Source organism: Thalassophryne amazonica, chromosome 4 (genome assembly GCF_902500255.1).
Source record: "Thalassophryne amazonica chromosome 4, fThaAma1.1, whole genome shotgun sequence".
Classification (NCBI taxonomy): Eukaryota; Metazoa; Chordata; class Actinopteri; order Batrachoidiformes; family Batrachoididae; genus Thalassophryne; species Thalassophryne amazonica.
The window spans coordinates 45,050,181-45,071,765 of record NC_047106.1 but is presented as its reverse complement, the minus strand read 5'-3'; the positions used below and the strand labels follow the sequence as shown (position 1 = coordinate 45,071,765).

Sequence of the window (21,585 nt, the reverse complement as noted above, 5' to 3'; positions counted from 1 at the left end):
GACAGACAGACAGACATGCTGTTGCTACATTCATACAAAATCCATTCTGCAGCGTTTTGTGGACTTGTGACCATGTTACAAGCTGTGGAATCCAAATGTCTCTAAAATGATAATACAAATAAATAAATGTTTATTTCAATCATTTTCTGTCATTCTGTCAATCATTTTCAATTATCTGGTCGGGCATTCTCACCAGATGCCTGAACTATCTCAACTGGCTCATTTCGATGTGAAAAAGCACTGGCTCTACTCAGTCCTCTGCTGGATATTCAAGCTTCTCACACTGTCTTTGAGTGAGTGTTCAGATAGCAGACAGAGGAATCTTATTTCTCTGTTCAATGGGTAGTGGTGAAAGGCTCTCTACCTCATGGACCCCAATCACTGCATAACCTTGTCTTACCATCTCCCTTGCTCGCTTTCTTTCTGGTCTGAATTCATACACATTCCTTTCCGTGGGGTTGTGTGGATGTATGGCCGTGTTATTAGAGCTTCAAAATTTAAAAGCCAAGGAATACTGAATTTAGCAGCCTTTCATTATTTTTGTGCTGATAAATACAGAGATGACTGTATATGAATTTTTGTGCGGTTGTCTAAACATGTGCGACATAGAACATTTTGTATATTGCATGATTCGTCTTAGCTGTTTCCCACTGCTTGTTGCTGCAACACTAAGAAATATCATGTAACTGAATGTTTAATACCATGCGTGCATTAATAATGGTCCACTGTACATACTCGTGGTGTCCCCAGCCCAGCTCTGGGAGGTAGGGCAGCTTCTTGATTCTTATAATGGAGTCGTAGAGCGACGGCTGGAGGGACTGGGCCACGGCGTTTGCCAGGATCACCGCAATCATCACAGGCAGGATGTGGGAGATCTGACCAGTCAGCTCAAACACAATGACTGCAGTGGAAACTGTGTGGGTTACAGCTCCCGACAAGGCGGCGGCACCTGTGGGTGGGGAAGTCAGAAGAAAATGATCAGGGGAATTCAGGAGGTGCATGATGTCATTCAAACCCTCTCAGGATGTTACAATGGCCCAAAGGTGTTCATTATTACCTGGGCTGCAAAGGGCAATTAATGCTTACCTTTAAAAGTCACCCCAGACTTGCTCATTTTTGGAGAAGAAAACAGTTTCTGTGCAGAATTATTTTCAACTGGCAACACTAACGCCTATAATGTCTATTATTATTATAATATATCAACCAATTAGTTTTATTATTGAGGAAATTCAAGTCCAGTCAAGTCTGGGAGCATGCACCAGTGTCTCCACCACACTGTGGAACCAACTTGGTTCATGGATGGCAACCACCCAGGCAAACAGCTGGCTCATCCCAACCTCTCAAAAGCAACCATCTATCTGCCGTAGCTGGGTGAGGCCTTCTCCAGCTTCCAGGGTCCTCGCTGAGGTACCTGTGAGCTGGATCATGCCAAGAGAAACCTGCCATATGGCCTAAATGTCAAAGCCAGTGCCCCTTTGCCAACACAGTAAACTGAGTAGCTGAAAAGGGAAAACAGAGACAGAAACTAGGTGAAAGAGTACCGCAAATATAACATTTGGATGCTGACAAAGAGCCTGACTGAAGCTGTGCTGCTACTCACCCAGGTTTCGTCCTACAGGTTTTTGTTGTGAGAATATTTGTCTGGGACAACCATAAGATGGTTCAATTGCACAGTGTGTATGCAGATTTAGACTTGTGTTACCTCCAGAAAACTCTTAACTGTGAAAACTAAATGCCTGCAGTACGATATTACACTTGGGATTCTTGTACACACCACCACCAGTTCTCATACCAGTGAGGAAAAAAAATTAATTATTCAGTGAGTTTAATTCAAGAAGGAGCCTAAACACTGATACGTTTTCTTCTCAGATAAAATCTTATAAGCACCAGGAAAGCAAAATAAAGCAATAAGAACAGCGCATTGTCCAACCCAGAGGATTAAACAAACACAGGAAAAACAAGTTGTTAAAATAAAAATTAAGTGAAAAGGGAAGGCAGAACAGGAGTGCAGGAGTTCACTAAAAGAAACAAAGGGAGATTGTTGTTTTAACTCGCAATTTAATTAAGCCTTTGTACAGCTGGCTGTCCTCCTGAGAGGAACACAATTGTTCTCTCAGATCATCCCAACATTTAGTCCTTAAAACTAACTCCACTGTGTGATAAAAGTGTCAGGCCTGATGAACGGCTGAGTCATCATCTACAGTGTACCACATCACCATCAGCGCCTCAGAGAAAACAACAACAACAACAAACAAAAAAAACAGCCGCTGTCAACCTGCAACAATCAGCGAGGCTGTCAACAAGTAGCACGGAGGCGGGGAAGCACAACGCTGCATCTCATTTACCGTGCACCAGACGGAATGGAAAGGACGTGGGAATGAAGGACAGCTGGTGTTTGCCACATTTGGAAAATATTAAGAATTGTTCTGCTTTGGGCTTAAAACATGTTTTAAAGTCTTCATTAACACGAGTTAAGGAGCGAGCCACCCACTGATACACAAGTTACAGAGACAAAGTTTTACCTGTTTTGAGCTGTCAGCCCCATAAATATTTGGATAATGGCAATATTTTTGCCACTTTATGAGTTTCCAACGAAGGCATCAGCTGCAGTTTAAAGAGGAGCTTGTTCTATTAAGTCATAGCTCTGTATCAGCAGATGACGTAATGTCTCCGTTGACAGCACTGCTGGCTGACAGCTAAAAGTTTATTTACATTTAGTGCAGTAAGTGTGCATGTCAAGAGCCTCTCTATGCTACCAGATGCATCTAATGACATTTTTGGCTGGCATTAGCAAAAAGAAGTTACTCTGAGGGTAAATGCATCAGATTTGCCTGTGACAGTGTTTGCCGTCTAAAACGATAATGCCACAATTACATTCATTTTGCTCCTGAGTGAAAAGATGTTCCCCCAATATCTAAAAGTACAGCCTAGATGGAAAAAACACTGAGTAGGATTTGCAGCACTCGGTGCACTCCTAAACGTCCACTCCTACACGACCAAAAGTAATTGGACACATGGCTAATTAGCTGTTTCAAGGATAGTTTTTCAAGGTCAATATTTGTGTTTCAGCTGCAAAATAATGAAAAACGCCATCAAATATCCATTAATTTGGAACTCGATGACCATTTTGACATCTCTGATCAGCACTGAAGCAGTGATCAGACCCCGAGACGGAGGCATCCTGAGTGACTGTTGTATCCCCTGTTCTACTGAGCTTTATGTGCAAGTTTTAAACCCCTGTAAAATATTTTCTTATATCTGTAACTGAGTACAGTGATTTCCACATTGAGACATAATTTAGTCACGGAAATGGTTAAGCTGTGACTGTGTTATGTGAACCAGCACACATTTACAATGTGTGTACAATGGCTTAAGCCTTAACAAGCGCTAAACAGCTATGAATTTGTTGAATGTAAAAGTACACTGAACAAAAATATAAACGCAACACTTTTGTTTTTGCTCCCATTTGTCATGAGCTGAACTCAAAGATGTGAAGCATTTTCTAAATACACAAAATACCTATTTCTCTCAAATATTGTTCACAAATCTATCTAAATCTGTGTTCGTGAGCGTTTCTCCTTTGCCAAGATAATCCATCTCACCTCACAGGTGTGGCATATCAAGATGCTGATTAGACAGCATGATTATTGCACAGGTGTGCCTTAGGCTGGTCAAAATAAAAGGACACTCTAAAATGTTCAGTTTTATCACATAGCATAATGCCACAGATGTCAAGTTTTGAGGGAGCGTGAACTTGGCATGGTGATTGCAAGAATGTCCAACAAAGCTGTTGCCCATGAATTGAATGTGCATTTCTCTACCATAAGCTGTTGCCAAAGGCGTTTCAGAGAATGTATGTTATGGACAACAAACACAGGTGCATTTTGTTGATGGCATTGTAAATGCACAGAGATACTGTGATGAGATCCTGAGGCCAATTGGTGTGTCATTCACCCACGACCATCACCTCATGTTGCAGCATGATAATGCACAGCCCCATGCTGCATGGATCTGTACACAATTCCTGGAAGCTGAAAACATTCTAGTTCTTGCATGACCAGCATACTCACTGGACATGTCACCAATTGAGCATGTTTGGGATGCTCTGGATTGGTGTATACAACAGAGTCTTCCAGTTCCTGCCAATATCCAGCAACGTTGCACAGCCAATGAAGAGGCGTGGCCCAACATTCCACAGGCCACAATCAACAACCTGCTCAACTCTATGCGAAGGAGATATATTGCACTGCGTGAGGCAAATGGTGGTTACACCAGATACTGACTGGTTTTCTGATCCCCCAAGACATTTCAGTGGCCTTTTATTGTGGCCAGCCTAAGGCACACCGGTGCAAAAATCACACTGTCGAATCAGCATCTTTGACCACATTACACCCATTTTGACGTCTCTTCACTGGCTTCCTGTCCCTGTGAGATCAGATTTTAAGGTTCTGTTACTAACCTATAAAATTACTCATGGACTAGCACCTCCCTACTTAGCTGACCTAATTAAACCATACTCCTGGGTTCTGTGTTCTCAGGGTGCTGCACTACTTTGTGTGCCAAGGGTGAATAAAAAGTCTGCGGGTCACAGAGCTTTCTCTTATCATGCACCTGCTTTGTGGAAGGATCTCCCTGCATCAATAAAACAGTCTGATTCTGTGCAGACTTTCAAGTCCAGACATAAGAAGCACTTATTTTTCCTTTTGTGTGGCTGGCATACTATGCTATGTTTACCATTTTAAATTAATTTATTAGTAAAGAGAACGTGCCACGGCCTCAACTATATCTAAAGCCTGGGTGTTTTACTGAAGCTTAGGGTTAGTGACAATCACCTTGGTATTTCTTCTGTTTTTCTTGTTGCTTAATGCTGACAAATTATACTGTATTTGTTGTTTTTCTGCTGCCTGATTGTTTTTTTCTCTCTTAGGTGCAGCTCCATCCAGAGAGGTGGTGTTTTTCTGCAAGCCTCCCGTTCTGTGCACCAGCATGGACGCCCAAAATTTCCTGTAGAATTCGTTTTTCTCAATTGTGTTGGTAGCATGGCGCAAGCAGAGGGTCACTCCTTTGAGTCTGCTCTGCTTGAGGTTTCTTCCTCAAATCATCAGCGGGAGTTTTTTCTTGCCACTGTCACCTGTGTGTTTGCTCTAGGGGTTGGTAAGGTTAGACCTTACTTGTGTGAAGCGCCTTGACGCAACTTTGTTGTGATTTGGCACTATATAAATAAATGAAAATGAAAATTAATCTTGATATGCCACACCTGTGAGGTCGGATGGATTATCTTGGCAAAGAAGCAGTGCTCACTAACAGAGAATTAGTCAGATGTGTATACAATATTTGAGAGAAATAGGTCTTTAGTGTATAGAGAAAATGCTTTAGATCTTTGAGTTCAGCTCATGAAAAATGGGAGCAAAAGTGTTGCATTTAAATTTTGTTCAGTATATAAAATCTTTCAGTCACAGTGTTCTTCATCAACTTTTAAGGAGCAGATTTGAAAAAGCCAGTCCAGATTAAACTCTTGCCCAAATAAAATAACTAGAAGAATCATATAGTGTAAAACAAGTAAAAGAGCGTTTCAATACTGTCACTGTCCAAAAGTGAAAAATACAGTGATAAAGTTTACATCATATCGCCTATCCTTGCCTGATAACGATTCAGTTAAAAAACGTCTAGAATTTCCAAATATTTATTAAAGTGTCTCATCCAACAGAGTGACTCCGTTTGGACCATCTTTCTGTCATGACTTTCATTCCACTGTTGAGTGCAGGTGGTCAAAAGAAGTGTTTTCACTGTCAGACTGACTCAGGTGAAGCACGTTTCAACATCGAGTGTTTGCTCTAGTTCAGCCTGGTGATGTTTGAACCAGTCTCATTCTTTCCAGAGTGTTTGAGTCTCATCACTGTGTATGTTCCTTTGAACCAGTTTAGAGCACAACACTGATGTCGTTGGTGGGAACAAGTATTTTTCTTCAATTCAGATCTCTCAGTGACAAGAAGACAAAAGCCTCTGACTTAAGTGGAAGCGCTTGAAGACGAGGAATATAGGAGAGTGAGCTGAAAGACACTGTACTTGTAAAGGCGAAAGCACAATTGTATCTTTAACGTACCCACTACAGCGTAGCCGCCTGGCACTATTGCATAAACGTGACCATCTGAGTGAATGCCATCGGGGAACCAGGCTGCCATGCTCTCCCCAACGAGACGACCAAATGCAGCCCCTGAAACACACACACGCGCAAAGTTTGAATGCATTTTAGTGTTAAACAGCAAAATGGTCAAACCATTCAGTTTTTACTTTGACTACACACACACACACACCACACACACACACACACACACACACACACACACACACACAAATTCAAATTACGCAGAAGCATCAACACAAAATTTAAAGTGGTCAAATTAGGCAAATTGTGTTTTTAGCTATTGTTACACAGTGGTGGGCACAGATAACCTAAAAGTTAGCTTTGATAACCACTAATCTGCACACAGGAAGGGTAACAGTGATAATGCTAAACTGCTAAAACATTTAGCTGAAACCACTGCTAACAGCCAGTGTTCATTATTTGAATTGAGCTTTGGTGTATTTATTCATGTATTTCTCTAAAACTCTGATAAACAGACCTAAATAGCTGAAATTTTAATATGTTGAAGTATAAGAGTGCAGGTTCCCAAAAAGATTTAGCCTGCCAAGATCAGATTATCAAGCTGTACATAAATAATATTAAGCAGTATCTTACATTAAACACATTTTATTCAAAGTACCGAAAGTATTAAATGAATGAAAGCATTAAAATTATTTTCCATGTGTATTTTTATTTAATCTAATTAAGGCATTTATTCTGGCTTGATCTACTGCTCCTCGAGGTAAAGCTTGTTGCCTTTGCGTGATGTGTGAATTTTACATTCAAACAGTGCACTTTTACAAACAGAATTAAATTTAGGGTAAGCTAATTCATCTGTTGATAGTTTTCAAAGTTAACAGAAAAGTTAACCAGCTAATGAAAAAGTTAGCTTTGCTAGTTTGCCATTAGCTGAACTGTGCCCTACACTGCAGTTAGATATGGCTGATGCTAAACATTCCCAGTCCATATGTTACCAGTACATACACTTTTGTACCTTTGCGTGTAGAAATTATTCTATCACATGCAAATTCTGGACCTATATAAGCTCATTTTAAGGGTGTACAGCCACTGGGTTTTTAAAGACTTTAGTCATAAAAATAATTTTCTTTGGCTCCACTATAGTTTTATTCCTTAGCCTTTAAATAAGGGATTTGTAAAATAACATTGCCAATGGGATCAAAATTTGCTCTATCTGGGAAAAAAAAAATTATTTCCCCTGAAGGGAAAAATTTCAAACAGATTACAACCCCTGGCAAAAATTATGGAAGAGTCATGGAGATGTCAATTGAAACAAAGGAGAGGATTATCAAACTCTTAAAAGAGGGTAAATCATCACGCAATGTTGCAAAAGATGTTGGTTGTTCACAGTCAGCTGTGTCTAAACTCTGGACCAAATACAAACAACATGGGAAGGTTGTTAAAGGCAAACATACTGGTAGACCAAGGAAGACATCAAAGCATCAAGACAAAAAACTTAAAGCAGTATGTCTCAAAAATCGAAAAATGCACAACAAACAAATGAGGAATGAATGGGAGGAAACTGGAGTCAACGTCTGTGACCGAACTGTAAGAAACCGCCTAAAGGAAATGGGATTTACATACAGAAAAGCTAAACAAAAGCCATCATTAACACCTAAACAGAAAAAAAACAAGGTTACAATGGGCTAAGGAAAAGCAATTGTGGACTGTGGATGACTGGATGAAAGTCATATTCAGTGATGAATCTCGAATCTGCATTGGGCAAGGTGATGATGCTGGAACTTTTGTTTGGTGCCGTTCCAAAGAGATTTATAAAAATGACTGCCTGAAGAGAACATGTAAATTTCCACAGTCATTGATGATGGGGCTGCATGTCAGGTAATGGCACTGGGGAGATGGCTGTCATTACATCATCAAAATGCACAAGTTTACGTTGATATTTTGGACAATTGAAAGGATGTTTGGGGATGATTAAATCATTTTTCAAGATGATAATGCATCTTGCCATAGAGCAAAAACTGTGAAAACATTCCTTGCAAAAAGACACATAGGGTCAATGTCATGGCATAGGGTCAATGTCAATGAGCAGATCTGATTTGATGCAGGTGTTAGTTTGGGGGATGAAAATTTACAGGGTGATTCCATAATTTATTCCTCAGAATTGAGTGATTCCATATTTTTTTCCTCTGCTTGGTCTAAAAAAGTAACCGTTACTGACTGTCACAATCTTTTTTTCTTGATTTCTTATAGTGTTTCTTAAAGCCAGAAAGTTGCCATTTGAAATGACTTTAGTTTTGTGTCATGTCTGTGATCTGCTTTTTTCTACAAAATTAAACAACTGAATGAACATCATCCGAGGCCAGTGATTCCATAATTTTTTGCCAGGGGTTGTACCATCAACTTTTGGTTGGGACCACAGCGATGCCATAGATAATGTGGGGGCTTCCCCAACTTGCGCAACAGATGCTGGGAAGCACATGGTGACAGCCAATCAGAGATGAGAAAGGTACGGTGACGTTAGCTGGCTGGTTTCTTGAACAAAATAAATTAAAATGGAGGAAAATACTCAAAAATGGCTTATTTCTGTATAAATCTAATATGTTTTCATATATTTTGTAAAGGTTAGTGAGAAATAAACACTTCTAAAAAAAAAAAAAAAAAATGCCTTTTTTGCAACCAGATAACACCTGTGAAGTGACTAGACACCTTATAGATAACGGGGTGCACACCCCGTGAATGCTCCTGACACAAACGCAGAGTTTCCAGTAATTTCAAAACCTCATGCATGCGCAGTTAAATAAATAAATGGACTGCATTTATATAGTTTTTTTCCATCTGCACCAGATGCTCAAAGCACTTTACAATAATGCCTCACATTCACCCCGATGTGAGGGTGCTGCCATACAAGGTATCACTACACATGGGAGCAACTAGGGAGCAATCAGTTCTTTGGATTTTTTTTTTTATTGCCTCATCTGTCTATTGTTCAAAGCCCTGTTTTGTGTGTATTTCTGTGTGCATAAATGTCTTACTGGTGGGGATCTCAGTGGGTCGCTCCACCACAGATGGTATCTTGAGAGCTGGTTTGAGGGGCTTCTGAGGAACAGGACGAGTAGGACTAAAGGACGACTCCTCAGTGGAAATCTACATACATACAGAGAAGAACATTCAAAATTCTGGACTCCAAAACCCTTTAACACAGATTCTTTCACTTTCAGCAGTCTCACTAAAATTAATTTTATTTTACAATTCAAATAGGAGACAATTCAAAGGACAAAACAGCAATTAAAGTAGAAATCAAAGAGACAAGAACACAGCAAGGGTTTATGGCTAAAAAACTGTTCTTATGTTTGCCTTGATGTAAAAACTCAAAAATTCATGATGCAATTCCATGTCTAACATTTGTTTGACCTAAGAATATTTTCTCTCTGTGCTAAAGTCTTTCTGGAGTTGGGGAAAGTACTGGATTCCACCAAAAAGGTTTCCTTATTTTAAACATCCAGCTATAACTGTATAATTACATATAAATGTTGTAATTATAGCTAAATATTTAGCTAAGATTCTGTGAAACATCTTTAAATTCCACTAATTTATGATACACATTTCCTTACAATACCAGGTCTTAAACAACCTACAAAGTTACACAATTATGATAGGATGTATCAGGTCTAAAATAAATACTACAGTATTTAGTGATTGTATTGTTTGTCTGACAAAACGTGAGTTACTTGGAAAAGTAAACGCTTAATACAAAAAACAAGCCACAATAATGGGCTCCCTCAAATAGAACAATCAAGTTGCATAAGCCTTTACATAGAGTTGTGGCTGGAAATTGACATACACCATCATAGGTATGAATGTCATGGTGACTTTAGGCTTTTTCATGTCTTTGAACCGAACTTTTGGCAGGGTGGAATGATTGTACAGTATACATCTTTAGTAACTTCAAGGAACTGGGTGTACAAGACTGAATTTATTTTAAAGCTTCTTTAACCCACACAGTGTCACAATATACATACAGGCTCAAAATATAATAACTGATGTGAAATTCACTTTGTAGGACCTTGAGTACATCCATTCATTCATTCATCTTCAACCGCTTTTCCAGGTTCGGGTCGCAGGGGCAACAGTTCCAGCAGGGGACCCCAAGGCATTCCCAGGCCAGTGTAGAGATAATCTCTCCACCTAGTCCTGGGTCTTCCCCGGGGTCTCCTCCCAGATGGATGTGCCTGGAACACCTCCCTTGGGAGGTGCCCAGGAGGCATCCTTACCAGATGCCCAAACCACCTCAGCTGGCTCCTTTCAACGCAAAGAAGCAGCGACTCTACTCCGATCTCCCCATGGATGACTAAACGTCTCACCCTATCTCTAAGGGAAACACCAGCCACCCTCCTGAGGAAGCCCATTTCGACCGCTTGTACCCGCGATCTAGTTCTTTCGGCCATGACCCAACACTCATGAACATAGGTGAGGGCAGGAACGAAGATTGACCTGTAGATCAAGAGCTTCGCCTTTTGAGTCAGCTCCCTTTTCATCACAACAGTGCGATAAAGCGAATGCAATACCGCCCCTGCTGCACCAACTCTCCGGCCAATCTCATGCTCCTTCGTCCCCTCACTCGTGAACAAGACCCCGAGGTACTTGAACTCCTTCAATTGGGGCAAGGCCGCATTCCCTACCTGGAGTAGGCAATCCGTCGGTTTCCTGCTGAGAACCATGGCTGTCAAGGATTTTATATAGTTCATGCTCTTATTATCATTTATTTTCTTTAGTTTATGCTTATATTATTTATTTTCTTATAGTTTATGCTCATTATTTTTCCTCTTTGTGAGAAGAGGAGATTTTAGAAAGAAAGACTTGTTGACTGCATTCTTCACGAGTGAGCAAACTACTTTTCATTTTACATAAGTGCCTTATCCTGCTGTGGGAGCAGCAAGGTTCATGTCGCAGGAAAGGAAGGTTCCAGCAGTCACCTTGTCCCGATATCTCCCTCTTGCAGACATGACTCATGTGTAACCTCTCCCGACTGTCCTTGTTTGTTTTTTTCTCATGTTGAACTAAATAAAAGGCTGGGCCAGAGGAGGAGATTTTAGGAGAGCTTTGTAGCTGAGCACTTACAAGCTGCTTCATTGTTCTCCTCCTCTGCGCAGAGCAAAAAATATACATTTGTCTCTCTCTGACTGGTTTCTTTTCAGTGTTGTGTCTCTCATTTCTTTAAAAACGGGGTGCAAACCCAACAATGGCCTCACATTTAAAGGTGCTGATCCTCATCCCAGCCGCTTCACACTCGGCTGCGAACCGATCCAGTGAGTGTTGGAGGTCACTGGTCGATGAAGCCAACAGGACCACATCATCTGCAAAAAGCAGTAATGAGACCCTGAGCCCACCAAACTGGAAACCCTCCTCCCCCTGACTACGCCTCGATATCCTGTCCATGAATATCACAAACAGGATTGGTGACAAGGTGCAGCCCTGTTGGAGGCCAACCTCCACTGGAAACGAGTCCGACTTGCTGCCGAGCACCCGGACACACCTCAGCACCTCCCACAGTATCTCCTGGGGTACATGATCATACGCCTTCTCCAAGTCCACAAAACACATGTAGACTGGATGAGCATACTCCCAAGCAACCTCCAGGATCCTTGTGAGAGTAAAGAGCTGGTTGGTTGTTCCACGACCAGGATGGAACCCGCATTGTTCCTCTTCAATCAGAGGTTCGACTATCGGCCGAACCCTCCTTTCCAGTACCCTGGAGTAGACTTTACCAGGGAGGCTGAGTAGTGTGATGCCCCTGTAGTTGGCACACAGTCTCTGGTCCCCCTTTTTAAATATGGGGACCACTACCCCAGTTTGCCACTCCTTAGGCACTGTCCCAGACCTCAATGCAATGTTGAAGAGACGTCTCATCCAAGACAATCCCTCCACACCCAGAGCCTTCAGCATTTCTGGATGGATCACACCAACCCCCGGGGCCTTGCCACTGCGGAGTTGTTGACTACCTCAGTGACTTCCACCAGGGAAACTGATGAAAATCCTCCATCAGCTTCCAGCTCTGCCCCTACTACAGAGGGCACTCCGGTCCTGATGCAGGGGTTCCTCAAAGTGTTCCTTCCAGCGCCGGATTACATCCTCAGTTGAGGTCAACAGATTCCCATCCTTATTGTAGACAGCTTGGATGGTTCCCTGTTTTCCCCTCCTGAGGTGCCTCACGGTCCACCAGAAGCACCTTGGTGCCGACCCGAAAGTCCTTCTCCATGGTTGCGCCGAACTCCTCCCACACCCACTGCTTTGCCTCCCCCACAGCAGAGTACCACTTGTTAAAATAAGCAGTACTCAAGGTTCTACAGTCTTTTAATGTGACAAGGCCAAGGCTTATTAACCCCTTGTTAGTGAGTATGATAGACTCCAACTGGTAGTTTCTCTTTGTCAACATAAAAAAGATGTGTTTGACAACCCTTATTGGATTGACCAATACTCAGAACAACAGGAAAGTCCAAGGAGCTCAGTGAAGATCAAAGAAGGAGACCTGCAGATTTACATAAGTTGGGAAGTTCTCTTAGAAACAAACATCTAAACTTTCTAAACAATTGCTGAGCCAAAGCTCACCAGTTCAAACAATTGTATGCAAGTTAGTCAAATGTGTCACCACTGGAAGACCCAAATTGTCACCCTCAGATGAGAAGACATTGGGTAGGATGCTCAGGAACAACCCAGGAACCACCAAGGCTCACGTCTGCCATGAAGTGGAAGCTGCTGGAACACCAGTGTCATTGTCCACAGTGAAGCCAGTTTTATATCACCATGGACATGCTGACCAAAAAAGAAGCCTTTGCACCAAAATCGGCACCTTCAAGCGAGAGTGAAATCTGCAGCTGACAAGAAAGACTGAGCTATTTGGCCACAATGACAAGAGGTATGTTGAGGCTCTCAAACCAAAGACACTGTATCAACTCTCAAGCATGGTGGTGGTTGCATCATGCTCTTGGGCTGTTTTGGGGCTTTGGGAAGGCCATTCCAAAAGCTTAATGTTAGCACTTTGTACAATGCACCAGTACCGCTGGATGGAGGGGATGGAATAATGAATAAGGTGGACTATCCCCAAATTCTTCAACACCACCTCAAATCAAGATGGTTTAAACTTGGACACAACTGGGTGTTCCAATGTCTCAATGACCCCAAAGGCCAAATGCAAAGACACAAAGGCCCACCAAGGAATCAGACCGGACCGTTCATCAGAACTGCAGACAGACTTCAGCTAAGTGACCCACCTAAGGTTCAGCAGGGCTTTCTTATCAACAAGATGTGGAGAGTGGTTTTCTTTAAATACATTTTGATAATTTTCAAATAATAACAATAATTGGAAAACTCAAATGCATCTACATTCTAATCAGATTTATTCCCTTTAAATCCTTAACTTTATTCTTCACTGCTCTTTTTTAACGTCTCATGATTAACAAATTGTCTCCATAATAAGAGTATTAATTCTTGCTCATATCCTCAAATGTCATTCACCTGTGTATCCCTTGTATATTTGTAAATAAACATGTAAATATTACACTAGTGGTTTTTATTGTGTCAGTGAAAGGGTTTTGGCCAATCGTATCAGAGAAATCACGATCTTTAGAGACCGATTAATGTTTGAATTAATGTTCCTGTGCGTAAAGCAGGTGGTGCCCAAATAAATTTGAGGTAATATCATATTTAATTAAATATGGTTTAATATGAATGATAATACGAATTAGTCACAACTCACCCTGGTTCCCCACAAGGAGGTTCAATATTAAGATTAATAAATCTTGATATTCAAACTCATTACATTTCTAGTCTGCCCAATTTTGATCTTAATAATTATTAAATCTTAAAAATTACTACGTTTATGGTGCCGCTGTGTGTGGCCAAAATAATTATTAAATCTTTAAATTGTTAAACGAGGACGAACATGTTGGGGATTTTCTCTCTGGCTCATCTCCCCCGGTAGTTTAATGTGGGAAGCGAACTCATAAGACTCAAGACTGACAGGAAACGGACTTCAATTTTAGATGTTGAATTGAAAGATGCCTTCCCTGAACAGAGAGCTGCTATGACAGCTTGCAAGCTGCCCCCACACAGCACTACCTACGTCTTCCGCCTGTTCTCAACCCGCACCCAGATGGGCGAGCCAGTAGAGCTATGCGATTGGTTGAAAAGTGTGAAAAGTGTTGTATTTGACATTTATTTGTGGGTGAAGTCCTCGCGTTGTTTATCTGAAACATTATATGTAAAAGCAAAACTGTGTTCTGTCTGTGTGGCATGATAAGCAAAGAACAGTATGCATCAAGGTGTCTGGCACCCCAGAGGAGATAGGAAGTTATCAAATAGACCGAGGACAGGGTCATGACACATACTGTCCAACAGACAGGATTAGAAATGAACATATCAGAAGAACAGCTCAGGTGGGACAGGTTGGAGACAAATTCAGAGAGGTAAGATCGAGATGGTTTGGACATGTTCAGAGGAGGGATCCAGGGTATATAGGGAGAAGGATGCTGAAGATGGAGCAACCAGGCAGGAGGAGAAGAGGGAGGCCAAAGATGAGGTTTATGGATGTGCTGAGGGAGGACATGCAAGAGGTTGGTGTGACAAAGGACAGGGTGAGATGAAATGATTGATCTGCTGTGGTGACCCCTAACGGGAGCAGTCAAAAGAAGAAGTGTATGCATATATTGGAGGCTGTATGCATATGCTGTACAATTATTCCACTCTCACAAAAAAAGTTGAAGAAATTATTGAAAACTCCAAATTACTATGACTTTCTTGATCATGTGAGGGTATGTAAATGTCTGGCAAACTGTAAATCAGGGGATGGTATGTCAACATTTTGAATTCCTGACTATTTCTTAAAATTTGTTTACCTCAGTCGTTATGAAATACAAACAGTATGGTGTTTTGATAGCAAATCTCACTGAAATAGGCAAATCTCAAAAACAGTGACTGTGCAAGAAGAAGAGTAGTGAATGAAGCCAGCAAGACACCCATGACATCTCTGAAGGAGGTATGGCCTCACTGACAGTGATTACACAGCTTCATGGTGGAGTGGAGCAGAGAGGGATTTTCTTGAACAGAAGATGCAAAATTTCAGCAAAAGTTTTCCAGGAGGCCCATAGGAAACAGCAGCCTAGATCTTATCAGTTTTCTTGTAACAAAATACGAGGTAATTTGACACAGTGGATATGCAAATGGTCAGAGTAATTAAGTTAGACCTAAAGCAGAACAAACTACAGGAGAAAAACTGATGGGATGATGCCCCAGTCAGCAGAGATCACATTGTAAATTTAAAAATAGTTAATAGTTAAAAAATAGTTCAATGAATGCTTTTTACTTTTATATTTCCCTAAAGTCGCTCAAAAGCTGCCCTCCACAGCACACCATCATCTCTCTATCTAAAGCGATATCTGACCTGAAAGCGGACTTCTTGACTTGCCCGATGGCCGCAGTCCTCGTTGTCCAAGTTTGAAATGACTGACATGCGCTTCTTCTCTTCAGATGCTTGTGCCCTGATGTACTCCAGCCGTCGAGGGCGACCAAGCTGCTGGGAGAGCAGTGATTGGAGCTGGACGCGCTCAATCGAGCCCAAAAGTATCATGGATTCTGGGAGGAGATGTTATCAGACCTGTCATTGCACAGTATTATCGGTTTAGTGATAGATGCGTCATAGTTATGAGAAGTGAAGCCAGATTTAAGAGGAAAGTGGCATAAAATTGGCTTTTTAAGGTCAGAGTGAACAGACTACAGGAGTTTTCCAACGTGTTGCAGCAGTTTAGAGAGCTCAGCAGAGTGACATAAGAAAAGAGATTGCAGTAAATGAGATTGTGTGTGCGTGTTTAGGCAGCTCACTTGCTTACAGTAACTGCCTTTGTAACAGTACGTGCTGATTGAAAACAGTGAAAACAATGTCGGAGTAGTTTTCTCTGGGCCCCTCCCCAATCGGACCGGGAGTGACATGTTTAGGCCGCATGTTCTCCTTGAATTGCTGTCTGTGTGAGTGGTGTCCAAAAAATGAGGTGGGCTTCATAGATAAATTGGCAAAGCTTCTGGGGAGAAACCTGGTCTTGTTAGGAGAGACGGCATCCATCCCACTTTGGATGGAGCAGCTCTCATTTCTAGAAATCTGGCCAATTTTCTTAAATCCTCCAAAACCGTGACTATCCAGGGTTGGGACCAGGAAGCAGAGTTGTAGTCTTACACACCTCTCTGCAGCTTCTCTCCCCCTGCCATCCCCTCATTACCCATCCCCGTAGAGACGGTGCCTGCTCCCAGACCACCATCAACCAGTAAAAATCTATTTAAGCATAAAAATTCAAAAAGAAAAAAAATTATAGCACCTTCAACTGCACCACAGACTAAAACAGTTAAATGTGGTCTATTAAACTTATCTCTCTCTTCTAAGTCCCTGTTAGTAAATGATATAATAATGGATCAACATATTGATTTATTCTGCCTTACAGAAACCTGGTTACAGCAGGATGAATATGTTAGTTTAAATGAGGTCAACACCCCCGAGTCACACTAACTGCCAGAATGCTCGTAGCACGGGCCGAGGCGGAGGATTAGCAGCAATCTTCCACTCCAGCTTATTAATTAATCAAAAACCCAGACGAGCTTTAATTCATTTGAAAGCTTGTCTCTTAGTCTTGTCCATCCAAATTGGAAGTCCCAAAAAAACAGTTTTATTTGTTGTTATCTATCGTCCTCCTGGTCGTTACTGTGAGTTTCTCTGTGAATTTTCGGACCTTTTGTCTGACCTAGTGCTTAGCTCAGATAAGATAATTATATTGGGCAATTTTAACATCCACACAGATGCTGAGAATGGACAGCCTCCAACACTGCATTTAATCTATTGTTAGACTCGATTGGCTTTGCTCAAAATGTAAATGAGTCCATCCACCACTTTAATCATACCTTAGATCTTGTCTGACTTATGGTATGGAAATTGAAGACTTAACAGTATTCCCTGAAAACCCCCTTCTGTCTCATCATTTCTTAATAACAGTTACTCTGATGGAACTACCCAGTAGTGGGGAATAAGTTCATTACAGTAGAAGTCTTTCAGAAAGCGCTGTAACTAAGTTTAAGGATATGATCCTTCTTTATGTTCTCCAATGCCATATACCAACACAGGGCAGAGTAGCTACCTAAACTCTGAGTGAGATAGATTATCTCGTCAATAGTTTTATATCCTACATTGAGGACAACTTTGGATGCTGTAGCTCCTCTGAAAAAGAGAGCCTTAAATCAGAGAGTGCCTGACTCCGTGGTATAACTCACAAACTCGCAGCTTAAAGCAGATAACCATAAGTTGAGAGGAATGGCATCTCACAATTTAGAAGATCTTCACTTAGCCTGGAAAAAGAGTCTGTTGCTCTATAAAAAAAAGCCCTCCGTTAAAGCTAGGACATCTTACTACTCATCACTATTTGAAGAAAATAAGAACAACCCCAGGTTTCTTTTCAGCACTGTAGCCAGTGCTGACAAAGAGTCAGAGCTCTATGAGCGATTATTCCTTTACTTTAACTAGTAATGACTTCATGACTTTCTCTTGCTAATAAATTTTAACTATTAGAGAAAAAATGACTCATAACCATCCCAAAGACATATCGTTCTTTTTGGCTGCTTTCAGTGATGCCAGTATTGGTTAGACTCTTTCTTCCGAGTGTTCGTCTGAGTTATTTTCATTAGTACTTCTCCAAACCATCAACATGGTCTATTAGACCCCATTCCTACCAGGTTGCTCAAGGAAGCCCTACCATTAATTAAATGCTTCGATCTTAAATATGATCAATCTGTCTTTATTAGTTGGCTATGTACCCAAGGCTTTTAAGGTGGCAGTAATTAAACCATTACTAAAAAGCCATCACTTGACCCAGCTATCTTAGCTAATTATACGCCAATCTCCAACCTTCCTTTTCTCTCAAAAATTCTTGAAAGGGTAGTTGTAAACAGCTAACTGATCATCTGCAGAGGAATGGTCTATTTGAAGAGTTTCAGTCAGGGTTTAGAATTCATCATAGTACAGAAACAGCATTAGTGGAAGGTTCCAAATGATCTTCTTATGGCCTCAGACAGTGGACTCATCTCCATGCTTGTTCTGTTAGACCTCAGTGCTGCTTTTGATACTGTTGACCATAAATTTATTACAGAGATTAGAGTATGCCATAGGTATAAAGGCACTGCGCTGCGGTGGTTTGAATCATATTTGTCTAATAGATTACAATTTGTTCATGTAAATGGGGAATCTTCTTCACAGACTAAGGTTAATTATGGAGTTCCACAAGGTTCTGTGCTAGACCAATTTTATTCACTTATAACATGCTTCCCTTAGGCAGTATTATTAGACAGCATTGCTTAAATTTCATTGTTACGCAGATGATACTCAGCTTATCTATCCATGAAGCCAGAGGACACAGACCAATTAGTTAACTGCAGGATTGTCTTACAGACATAAAGACATGGATGACCTCTAATTTCCTGCTTTTAAACTCAGATAAAACTGAAGTTATTGTACTTGGCCCCACAAATCTTAGAAACATGGTGTCTAACCAGATGCTTACTCTGGATGGCATTACCCTGACCTCTAGCAATACTGTGAGAAATCTTGGAGTCATTTTTGATCAGGATATGTCATTCAATGCGCATATTAAACAAATATGTAGGACTGCTTTTTTGCATTTGCGCAATATCTCTAAAATTAGAAAGGTCTTGTCTCAGAGTGATGCTGAAAAACTAATTCATGCATTATTTCCTCTAGGCTGGACTATTGTAATTCATTATTATCAGGTTGTCCTAAAAGTTCCCTGAAAAGCCTTCAGTTAATTCAAAATGCTGCAGCTAGAGTACTGACGGGGACTAGAAGGAGAGAGCATATCTCACCCATATTGGCCTCTCTTCATTGGCTTCCTGTTAATTCTAGAATAGAATTTAAAATTCTTCTTCTTACTTATAAGGTTTTGAATAATCAGGTCCCATCTTATCTAGGGACCTCATAGTACCATATCACCCCAATAGAGCGCTTCGCGCTCAGACTGCAGGCTTACTTGTAGTTCCTAGGGTTTGTAAGAGTAGAATGGGAGGCAGAGCCTTCAGCTTTCAGGCTCCTCTCCTCTGGAACCAGCTCCCAATTCGGAATCAGGGAGACAGACACCCTCTCTACTTTTAAGATTAGGCTTAAAACTTTCCTTTTTGCTAAAGCTTATAGTTAGGGCTGGATCAGGTGACCCTGAACCATCCCTTAGTTATGCTGCTATAGACTTAGACTGCTGGGGGGGTCCCATGATGCACTGAGTGTTTCTTTCTCTTTTTGCTCTGTATGCACCACTCTGCATTTAATCAGTGATTGATCTCTGCTCCCCTCCACAGCATGTCTTTTTCCTGGTTCTCTCCCTCAGCCCCAACCAGTCCCAGCAGAAGACTGCCCTTCCCTTAGCCTGGTTCTGCTGGAGGTTTCTTCCTGTTAAAGGAGTTTTTCCTTCCCACTGTCGCCAAGTGCTTGCTCACAGGGGGTCGTTTTGACAGTTGGGGTTTTTCTGTAATTATTATACGGCTTTGCCTTGCAATATGAAGCGCCTTGGGGCAACTGTTTGTTGTGATTTGGGGCTATATAAATGAAATTGATTTGATTGATTATGTATTAGGTTAAATCCCACTGCTAATTGTTCCTGCGTGATTGCATAGAGACAGTGGTGGAATGGCAAGTTTGCATTTTGGTGACGTGATCACAGCGGCATGAGAGAGCCAGTCAATCGCTTCATAAAACAAAAGGTCAGTGAAATTTGTTATTTGTGCAGCATTAAAGTTATGATCAACTCAACAGAATTAGCAATAATCAACATAAATGTCACCAAGAGAGTAATTTGTGTAACAATGCTGAAATGCAAACCAAAGTATATAAGCAGTGGTGGGCCTCGCTAACCAGCTAAACGAAAAATATGTCAATAACAGCTAATCTGCTTAATTGAAAAGTTATTTGCGATAAGCAAAGCATAAATCACAGACTGAAAACTGGCTACTTTTACTACATGAATTTAGTATAAGCTTTGGGGGGGGGGGGGGGGAAAAAAAAAACCTTAAAACAGACACATTAACCAGCTGAAATTGTAATACTGGTATGTCGTAGCATGAATATGGAGGTTAAGGAAAAAAGAAAAAAAAAAAAAGGTTAGCATTCCAAGATCATATGATGACCAAGATGTTCATGTTATTAAATTAACAAATATAATGAAAAAGAAGTTTATTCACAGTACAGAAAGCATGAAATGAATAAACCAAATAAGAACTAAAAATTCACCTGGAAAATAACTAATCATTTAATTAGTACATTTATTCTGGCTTGACCTCCTGCTCCTCCAGGTGGTGCTTTTACCTTTGTGTGAGGTGTAAATTTCACTGACTGGATTAACAAATATGCTCCAAAAGCAACAATTGTACAATTTCAGAGTTTATGAATGTTTTTTTTACTGTGCGATTTACTACATTTGCTTGAGCCAATTCATGCATAATCTTCAAATTAAAATATCAAATCTTTCCTTGTGTTGTGTCTGTTTCTCACCAGCAGATTCCACCAACGCCAGCATCTTGAGGTGGCCTGTGAGCAGCACGTTGTGCAGGTCGCGGTAGCAGCAGTTGAGTGTGATGTACCGCACATCCCTCACCATGATGTCCTCCACACGAATGTTATACTTTCTGAGGTGAGAAGGAGAAGAGGAAAAATAAACTGGAGGAGGAGGAATGAAGAGAGAGAGACATTTATCAAATGGTTTGGGAGGTAAGAGACAGGAGAAAGTTGAGAGAGAGAGATCCAGCAGAGAGCAAGATAAAGGAGACACCACACTGCAGATTTTTCACATAAATTCAATGCAATATTTCAAAGCTACATCTTTATAATTTCAGCATGGAATTATTAATCATTTGAGTTTTAATAAAAAAATGTGGCTGCAAACAGATTTATAGCCACACTCCTACACATTCAACACCATCTTTCCTCGCTCTGACCAGTCAATCTCAACATGTGGCACAGTCGACACATCATCTGGCTCTTAGCAGCAGTGATGGCGCGGACGCTGGTACAGTTGGGGGAAGCAGGTGACATTGTGTGAGCAGATCTTGCCTCAGCAGAATGATCCAACCTAGTACACGAGTCATAATCATCCAGCTCTTCCTTCCTGTATCAGCTTGCCAAAAGCTACAAACACGACTGCAGTTGCTTGAGGTTTCTAGTGCCAAGCCCCATAACTGTGCAGAAAGCAAGCGCTGGCCAGCCCTCCTCTGCTCTGTTAAGGGGACAGCTCAATACACCGACCTCTACTCAAACAGAAAAATCAATTCGGTGGTCCTCCTCCCTCCTCACTATGTCAAACAGAAAAGCTCAAGACAGCCAACAGGCTACACTTACTTAACTTTTAAGTAAGTGTAACTTTTAAATCACACCAGTATCTTTCTCTGGTCCTTTA

General features: G+C 41.1%; 1 protein-coding gene across 1 annotated transcript in view; it reads right to left on the bottom strand.

Annotated features, from left to right (window-relative positions):
- Positions 1-21,585, bottom strand: part of clcn2c (chloride channel 2c) — a 382,840-nt gene that overhangs the window by 92,317 nt on the left and 268,938 nt on the right. The window contains 3 exon segments of the mRNA XM_034167802.1: positions 9,136-9,247; positions 15,540-15,730; positions 20,685-20,818. Of these exon segments, the coding sequence (XP_034023693.1) occupies positions 9,136-9,247; positions 15,540-15,730; positions 20,685-20,818 (437 nt within the window).